The sequence below is a fragment of the Portunus trituberculatus genome, chromosome 28, assembly GCF_017591435.1.
Source record: "Portunus trituberculatus isolate SZX2019 chromosome 28, ASM1759143v1, whole genome shotgun sequence".
In the NCBI taxonomy this organism is placed as follows: domain Eukaryota; kingdom Metazoa; phylum Arthropoda; class Malacostraca; order Decapoda; family Portunidae; genus Portunus; species Portunus trituberculatus.
The window spans coordinates 11,059,119-11,068,555 of record NC_059282.1 but is presented as its reverse complement, the minus strand read 5'-3'; the positions used below and the strand labels follow the sequence as shown (position 1 = coordinate 11,068,555).

The 9,437-nt window shown below is 49.8% G+C and overlaps 1 protein-coding gene across 8 annotated transcripts in view; it reads left to right on the top strand.

The window, feature by feature from the left end:
• LOC123510257 (SRSF protein kinase 1-like) overlaps positions 1-9,437 on the top strand; it is a 110,501-nt gene that overhangs the window by 91,138 nt on the left and 9,926 nt on the right. For 7 of the 8 annotated variants that reach the window (XM_045265238.1, XM_045265235.1, XM_045265233.1 and 4 more), the window contains one exon: positions 7,956-8,064. In XM_045265238.1, coding sequence (XP_045121173.1) covers positions 7,956-8,064 — 109 coding nt within the window. Of the gene's footprint in view, positions 1-5,707; positions 7,073-7,955; positions 8,065-9,437 lie in introns of those variants that run through there. The other variant, XM_045265239.1, reaches the window with a different exon arrangement.

Here is a 9,437-nt window from a genome sequence, read left to right as displayed (position 1 = left end):
CATAGCCATACTTAATCTTACTTATGTTACAGTACCTTATCTTAGTCTACCATTCCTTACTTTAACTTACTCTAACTTACTTAACCGCCCCCCGTCCTAGATCCTTGTCTCCTGTACATCTCCTCCTCGTCACCGTTCACCCCCTCCACTCCCTCACTTTCCTTTAAACAAGTCAATATTTCCCCAGTTCACTTATATTTACCATCACCCCACTCCTGTAGTTTCCCCCCCTCACTTTCTCTATCTCAGTTACCTTTATATTTCCCTCAGTACACCTTTGGCTGCACCTGAGCACACCTGACCCTATCAACCCTTCCCCTCTCTCCTCAAACATAACGTACACCTATTTTTTAAGCAACTGATTTTCCCGTCTGTGAGCACCTGTTGTGTACCGCTCACTCACCCACACACCTGCCGACATGTGTGTTAATTGGTGTTACTTGTAGCTATTTGCACACCTGTCATGGCCGTACTGTGAATTGTGAGTACCTGGGTGTTCGTGTGAATTACCTGTCCTTCACTCACCTGTTGCTACACACACACACACACACACACACACACACACACACACACACACACACACACACACACACACACACACACACACACACACACACACACACACTGATTTATGCACACACACGTTGAAATTCATATGGACAGTCATGTTTTTTTTTTTTTTTTCTTTTTTATACAGTTAAACTCCACTTCCCTGACCATTATTATTACACAGCTGCCCTTCATCACCGCCAATTCTCACAGTTATTTGGTACACACACTCACACTCAGACACACACAAGGAATCATTAGCTTACTTTCCTTAACATGATTTGTCTTCTGTATCGTATTTAAATTTAACCTTACCTTCCCTCTTCCCTTCCCTTCCCTTCCCTTCCCTTCCCTTCCCTCATATTACCTAATTCTACCTAACCTTCCCTTATCGTATATAACATAACTTAGTAACTAAACCCAATCTTTTCTTACACTACCAAACTTTAGCAAACATTATGACGAGCACACGATTGGAAGATTAACTAACACAAAGCAGGTCAGAGTATGTACGTGTTAGAATACTGGAGAGAGAGAGAGAGAGAGAGAGAGAGAGAGAGAGAGAGAGAGAGAGAGAGAGAGAGAGAGAGAGAGAGAGAGAGAGAGATGTGCTAGATAAAGATAAAGTAATTAATGGTAGGCAGGGAGAGAGAAATGGGGAGGAGGAGGTGTGAATAGGGAAGAGAAGGAGGAGGCAACAAGTAAAGATGGAGGAATTAATAGTAGACAGGAAGAAAAAGGAGGAGTTATAAATAAAGATGAAGGAATTAGTAGCAGAGAGAGAGAGAGAGAGAGAGAGAGAGAGAGAGAGAGAGAGAGAGAGAGAGAGAGAGAGAGAGAGAGAGAAAGTGTAAATATGGAGGAGGAGCAATAACTAAAGATGTAGGCAGTAATAGTAGCGAGAGAGAGAGAGAGAGAGAGAGAGAGAGAGAGAGAGAGAGAGAGAGAGTAATGAAGGTGAATGATATTGAGAAGGAGGTTCATTAGACAAATATGAAGGAGCCGATAATAAAATTGATACAAGAGTGATACAGAACACCTCACAGATCCGAACACAGTGAAGACAGTTACGAATTGAGGAAGGAAGAGAGAAGAGAAGAAAAGAAAGATAAGAATAGAGGAAGAAATTGGATGATCTCAAGGAAGAGGCAAAGAGGAGATGAGAAAGAGGTGAAAGATGGAAGTGGAGGTAGTGATGAAGGATGAAGAGGTAAAGGAGGAGGAGGAGTCCGTAGGAGTGCAAGAATCACTCACCTTCCCTCACAACGACCTCATTCACCAGCCATAGAGAGAGAGAGAGAGAGAGAGAGAGAGAGAGAGAGAGAGAGAGAGAGAGAGGACTAGCTGTAAAGGTCATGCTGCTGTGACTTCTTCCCGAAATATCACCCCGAACCACGTCACTTTTTCCACCCACACTCCGCCACACCACCCCTCCACTTGCACGCTCCACTGTCTTCCACTTATCACTCCCTTCCATATATCAAGCTCCTCATTTCGCATCTTTACTCCACTGCCTATATTTCTCAAGTTTTCACCGTCTTCCACTCTCCTCCACCTCATTGCTCCGTCACTGCCTCCCGCCCTCCACCTCCTGCCTCCACATCCACAAATCGGCACCTCCCCCCGCCCAAAATAGAATAGAGGGGCTGCCGGAGTTCGAAATAGTAGGCAAGTTGCAGGTTTAGCCAACACACACACACACACACACACACACACACACACACACACACACACACACACACACACACACACACACACACACACACACACACACACACACACACACACACACACACACACACACACACACAGACAGGGCAGCGGCTCTCCTGTGTCTCGTGTTGAGTGTTAATTAAGCAGAAGCTCACCTGTGTGAATATCTGAGTCCGTTCCTCGCATCTATTAATATCGTGAGCGAGGCGTCTATCCACTAGGGCTGTTTTACCTTCAGACTCACCCCCTCACCCTTTCACCCCCCTGCCTCCGCCTCTGCTCCTCAGGTTAGGTGGGCAGAAGGCTCAGGTACTCACGTCAGATTAAGAGTAGATGGAATAATTTAATAGTATAATAGAAACTGGGAAACGTTTTAATTGGGGCTTCTGGATCGCTTTGAGGCAGGTAATGGGGTGGCTGGGGCGTGGGGAAAGCTGTGGCCTGCTTATGTGACGCTTTGACCTCGCCGGCACCGTGGCCTGCGGCTCATTAGAGGTCACTGATATGGTTGACTTGTGCTTTGACCTTTCTTGACCTTGAGGTGTCTCTCTCTTAGTCCCGTGCTCCACTGGCCCTCCCGGTGGTGCAGGTTGTCGTAATGATCAGCATTAAGTCGTATTTTAAAACCTGTATCCGTCCCAAGATGGGGAGGAAGTGCAGCGGTAATCACCCCCACGCTGACCACCGCGTTAGCTGCCTAGAGATAGACAGACGATTGCAGCCCCGCCCCGCCCCGCCCTGCTGATGCGGCGCTGATAGCAAGGGCTTATGCCAAGTGTAGTCAGCAACAAACCGCTACTTAATCACTGGCTGGAGGACGATAACTCGATACTATCACTGCGGCGTCAATGATTATCAGTCACAAGGCCGCAGCCAACCAGCACGCCCCGCCCACCACGCCAAGAGGAGTCACCAGGTCTATCAGTGGGGCGCATCAGCCACACACGCCCGCCAGGAAGACGACGTCACTGACAGGCTAAAAAAAAAGATTCCAGAGTCTATACAGGTCTGCCTGGTGACTGTGTGGCGGGGTGGAGGTGGGGGTGAGAGGCCCCACAACTGGGTTTATCCTCAGCTGAGCCATGAGGTCTTGCCTGGCCTGGAGTCACTCACCCAACCAAATCCTTAAGTGACGTCAAGAAGCAAATCACTCACGCACGTCGTGCTGCAGCAGGTGAGGCGCGGCGGGCACTCAGGTAGGCTTAGCGTGGCTGGGCCTAGGGGCGTTGTTGGCGCATCACAGGCAGGGACGGATTAGTGAGCTGGAGCTTGAAGGACAGTGACGAATCTTGAGGCGAATTAGAACACTCGCCTCACTGTTGTAGTGATAATGATCATTAATGTGTATATCAACCTGACGCGTCGATAACAGCACTAACAATAATAATAATAATAATAACAATAATAATAATGATCATGATAATGATAATTGTCTGCAGTGTACAGTTACCATCGGAGGCCTTGTGTGTGTGTGTGTGTGTGTGCGTGCGCGCGCCGCCACGCCATGGTGCACCAGCCTACTTGTCTTACAGGTCGTGTTGCCCCGCGGCGTGGTGTGGCGCGGCTCGACGGCCTCGCGGCTCCGTTACGCCCTCGGTTCGACACTGCTTGCTTCCCGCCCCGCGACGTGTTATACTGTTCAGCTATTAATACTCTTACTGTTACTGTTTATCGCATTTGTTTGTGTGTGGGGACGTTTGCCTTGCCAGCGTATCCCCGGCAACCCCTACCTCTGTTAGGGGGAGGGGCTCAGGATGAAAAGGGAGGTAGAGGTTAACCTCCCCTCACCTCTTCTCCTTCCCTCTCTTCATCCCTTGAGGTATTGTTAAACCAGAAGCCATATTGGTCTCTCTTTTCTGTTTTTCTTTTCTTCTCTTCCCTTTATCTCTTCAATCCTCACCGCCCCACGCCACCCACACCACCGCGACCCACATATGCAGCACCGCATGATCCCCACCACGCTAATCTGAGAGCGCCACCAACACAACACGCAGGCTTAATGTCGCTTGGCCCAGAACAAGGCTATATTGGGTTCAAACATTCCGCTGATGGACGAATAGAAAATGACAAACAACGTGGCCTTATTGTGCTGTCCTTTAGTGTAGAAAATTCAGATTTTACATGTTATTATAGATTCAGTGTAGGCTTCCGTCCACACCAAATACTGCCGCTTACTGGTGTGTCCCTGTGGCCACCTGTGTTCTGAAAGACTTCTAAGGGATGACCATTAAGATAAGATCTTGTCTCCGCCATAATCAGATGAAAAACAAGTCCATATAGGTTTATCTGTGGATCGACATGGCGGTGCGAGCCACATGTGTATTTCCGCTAATCTCTCCCATCTCGGTATCAAAAGCATCACTAGGAACGTTTTTTTTTTTTCTTTTTCTTTTCTTTCTTTTTTTTTTTTTTTTATATAAGGAAAGGGGAAAAAGTACCATCGCAGCAAAATGTCGAGACTTTTGTGCTTTATATTCCTACTTTAAACGTGCGAAATCGAATGAAACGGAAACGACTGTGTATATCTTTAGGACACGTGTGGGCGAGGACATGTTTGCGATGGTGGTGAGGGAAGGAGGGAGGGAGGGAGGGAGGTCGCCCGGAAAAGGAGGCCTCTATTTTGATATGATAGCGAGGCTTGTTTTGGCTTTGACAGTCCTATCCTGAGAGAGAGAGAGAGAGAGAGAGAGTGTGTGTGTGTGTGTGTGTGTGTGTGTGTGTGTGTGTGTGTGTGTTAAGCAGGTTAAAGAAGACCCTGATGAGAGGGACCTGTAGCTGGTTAGGGAGAGAAAGAGGGACGCCTTCGTGTGCTGCCTACACACACACACACACACACACACACACACACACACACACACACACACACACACACACACACACACACACACACACACACACACACACACACACACACACACACACATGAAATGAAGCTTATTCTTGAAAGGAGACCATCCCAAATACCGCCAGTTACCTGGACACAGAACCTACACCGCCCGGCGAGCACCTGAGCACGTCAGGTGATGGCTGTAATGGTGACAGCAGCGACAATAACAGTGAAGGAGTAGTAGTCATGGGGACGCAGCGAGTGGTGCGGGGACACAGGATGGGCTGCAGGCGTGGAGGAGGACAGGGCAGGATGTGGGACGCTGTGAGTGGTGAGTGATAGTCTCTCTGTGAGGTGTGTTGTATTCCGGGGGTAAGTGACACCTGGAGGATTATCTCACCCTGACTCCCCGCCTGCTGCTGTTGCTGTGTGGCGCCGCTAAGGACGCTGTGTCCAGGAGATGGCTCAGCTGACATTATCATGGATGCAGCAGAACGGGGCGGGCAGGTCGGTAATAACCTGCATCGCTGAGCGGTACTGTGTGACCTTCGTAAATTGACTTAGAGATGTGGAAAAATGTGGGACGAGAGTGAACCCCTACTAGGTCAGCGGTGACGCGCGGCTCAGTATCGTGCCAGCCGGTCGTCAGCAGGGCTGCTTGTCACCATGTCCAAGGTGCGGCGCCCCCGCCCCGCCCTGCAAGCTCTTTGTACCACCGTGAAGAACAGAACACTAAGTGATCCGCCCTCATTATGAGTAGCTCCAGAGGAGGGCGGCCGGCTCAGCCGTCCCGCCTTACGCGCCCCAGCCGCCGCTCCTCAGCCTCGCCTTCAGGCAAACTCCGGCCTTCGTCGCACTCTGCCGGGAAGGCCAGCGCCGGGTCGGGCGTGAAGGGCGACGGGAACACCAGTGTCAAGCCTAGCGTGTCGAGTGGACCATGCTCCAGTGTGCGTACCGGAGACGGCGCCGCAGCCAGAAGATCCCCAGCTGCTCTTGCGTCTCCTCAGGTGACAGGCTCCCCCAAAAAAACAGTGAAGGCGTCCTCCACCCCGTCTCCCGAATTGAAAATCAGCACCTCCATGAAGGCACAGGCTCTAACCCAGCAGCGGCGCGCCCGCCTACAGGCACAAGAAAAAGCCCCTACGTCGTCTCAGGAGGACAGCAGCAAGCAGCGGCCCAAGCGGCACATGCTGCAACACCAAGGCAGCTCTTCAGACTTGAGCAAAAGTCGCAGTGTGTCGCCGGACAGCCAGCGCGTGCCAGCCCTCCACAAGGGCGAGTGGGAAAGCTCCAGCGACCAGAGCCGTAGTTCCACCCCAGACGGTTTGCGACAGCAGTGCCGCCGCCGCCTGGTGAAGCAGAGCAGCTCCAGTGATGACCCGTGCTCGGAAAGGTTTGACATCCTGTGGCGGCTGCGTACAGATGACCTCAGGAAAGAGTCTCCGCTGGCGGGCACTCCGAAGAACAACGCGTCGTCAACTCTCAAGCAGCACAGACTGAACGGCACGGGTCGTCAGTACAGCCTGGACAGTGTCCTCGCATCGCCAGAGACGCCGCAGTTATCCCTCAAATCGATGCTTAGTCTGTGTCGGAACAGCGGCGGCGACAAACGCGGCTCAAAACTCAAACGACAGAAGGAAGTGTGTGTGGAGGAGGAGGGTGATGCAGAGACGTTTGGGCCAGGTGGGAGAGGTGCGTGGCCCTCCCTCACCGTCACCCATTCCTCTCCCGTAGACTCCGCCCCATCAAGCCCCGCCACAAACACGGGCTGTAATGGGCAGAAGGTTAAGTCACACTCCTTAGACCGAGATAAAGACAATGACTGGGAGAGTGAACTGCTGCAGGTGCTGGATGCTAACGCCGTCTCGGCCAGCAGTTCTCCCTGCACCACGCCTGACGGCCGCCGCCCCAGCCTCCTCCGCCGCCTCAAGTCATTATCCAGAGTGTCGCGACAGAAGGCTGTCAACGACGACTACGGCAAAGGTAAACACTCTCCAGGGACACGTCAGTAGGTGGTGATACGCAGTGCTGGTGTCAGCCTCGGGAGTTGTTCCCCCACGAGTGCCTCCTCCCCTGTCCTCCTGGCACGTGTTCCCCACTGTGTGTGCCAGCAATGCTCAGTGTCCCCGTCCCATCCACCGCTGTGCTGGGAACCATTTTTGTTGTGCACTGCCTCGGCCCTGTTATGGTTATTCCTCTTTTCACTGTTCCACCGAGGGTCTGCCGTTGCCATCGTCATTCCAACAGACTCATTCCTCCCCTCCCCTCGTAACAATTGGCCACGCCCTCACTCACCCCAAAGTGTCGCGCTGCCATTATTTGCAGTCCTGCCGGCCGTGCAGGCGGGGCCACAAATCAGGATTCGCTGCGAGGCACACAACTTCAGGATAGCGAGCGAATTGGATGCTACACTTAGGATGATTATATTAGAGAAGGAAAATGTAGGTGAGGCTGGGCGAGGAGGGAGGAGGGAGGAGAGGAGTAGCATCCATTGGTTTAAGTGGGTGTCGCCGACAGGTCTGACCTCGTCCTTACCCTCCCTCCCCTGACTTGATCTGGCGTTACTCCCTCTCCCCTCTCCTCTCTCCTCTCTCCTCTCTCCTCTCTCCCCCCTTTTCCTTCCATCACGACAATTTCCCAGAATCTTGAGTATACACAATTTGAATAAGAAAGAGTAATTCGTCACTTCACAACTTGAGTGAAGATAATATTATACTTACACAAATATGTGTGTGTGTGTGTGTGTGTGTGTGTGTGTGTGTGTGTGTGTGTGTGTGTGTGTGTGTGTGTGTGTGTGTGTGTGTGTGTGAGAGAGAGAGAGAGAGAGAGAGAGAGAGAGGTAACCTGAGTGTTATGTTTGTTTCAGGTGGCTACCATCCCGTCAAGATCGGTGACCTCTTCTACAACAGGTACCACGTGATCCGCAAGCTGGGCTGGGGACACTTCTCCACCGTGTGGCTCTGCTGGGACCTGCAGTGAGTAGTGGAGTGGTGGCTCTGTCTTGCCTGTCATAGTTTCGAATTTGTGGATTATTTATTTATTTTCTTTTTCTTTTTCTTTCTTTCTTTCTTTTTTTTTTTTTACATAAGAAGGGATGATAAGTTTGAAGCGTTGAGAAGCTGCATTTTGACCTAGTGATGTAGTTTCCCTTTCTTAATGTCTTTTATCTTGTTCAAGTAATGGATGGAGATCATTCATATAGATAGTTATAGTAATGTCAAAATTATTTCTACGGTACATTTAGCTACACTTTAGTCCGTCAAGTTAGTGAAGATAAAATAGTAAATGCTTGTCACGGGATAAAGACTTTTCTTGTTTACTGTGGAACAAAAATATGTTTACTAAATTCTCTCCAACTCTGTGAAAGTATTTGGATCTGTCCTGGATTTAGTCTTGGTTCGCTATTTATTTGTTGCCAGTAACATAACATATAACATAACATAAATAATAGGATAACAAAGGGCCACCAGGGTACCCTCCATCTAGGTTATCCTGTATCAGTCGCACAGCGACCTCGTCATCAGTACTGTTGTAGTTGTTCGCTTACTTTATAAGAATTCCATCCCTTTCCTTCATGCTTTATTTCGTATTCAGTACTATTTGTGAGTCTTTGTTTGAAAGTAAAGGTGAATGACACTATTTTGGCATTCTCTCTCTCTCTCTCTCTCTCTCTCTCTCTCTCTCTCTCTCTCTCTCTCTCTCTCTCTCTCAACTAGTGGCACGTTGTGGCAGACAGCTTGGCAAGGAAGGGCAGCGTCAGGACCTGCATGCTTTATAATGTGCCACGCAACTATTGGGGCACGGCAGCTCAGCCTCACTGTGTTGCTTCACCACCACCACCATCATTGTCACCGCTACCACCACCACCATTACTGCCATCATTGTCACTGCTACCACCACCACCATTACCGCCATCATTGTCACTGCTACCATCACCACCACCAACATCATTCTTGTTACCATACCACCACCACCATTCTTACAATAACAGTAGCAACCACAACACTGGCAACACCACCCTCACGCCCACTATCCCAACAACAACTACAACTCATCACCTCCATAACTATGACCACAACCAATACACCACCACCATCATCATCACTTCACAGCAGGACTAGCACAGATCCCAGCTCTCTACCCACCTCTCATACCTGCCCTTCTAATCCAAGCTGCACCACACACACAAAAAAAGAATAAATAAAATAAAACATGTAAATAAATAAATAGATAAATAAATAAACTTATGCCCCCTAGTCTTGCTTTACAATGTCTTCGTGCAGTCAGGGTAGGGAATAAGTCAACACGATCTCCTTTCCTCATTTGTGCCAAGTCTTGATGGGTAATT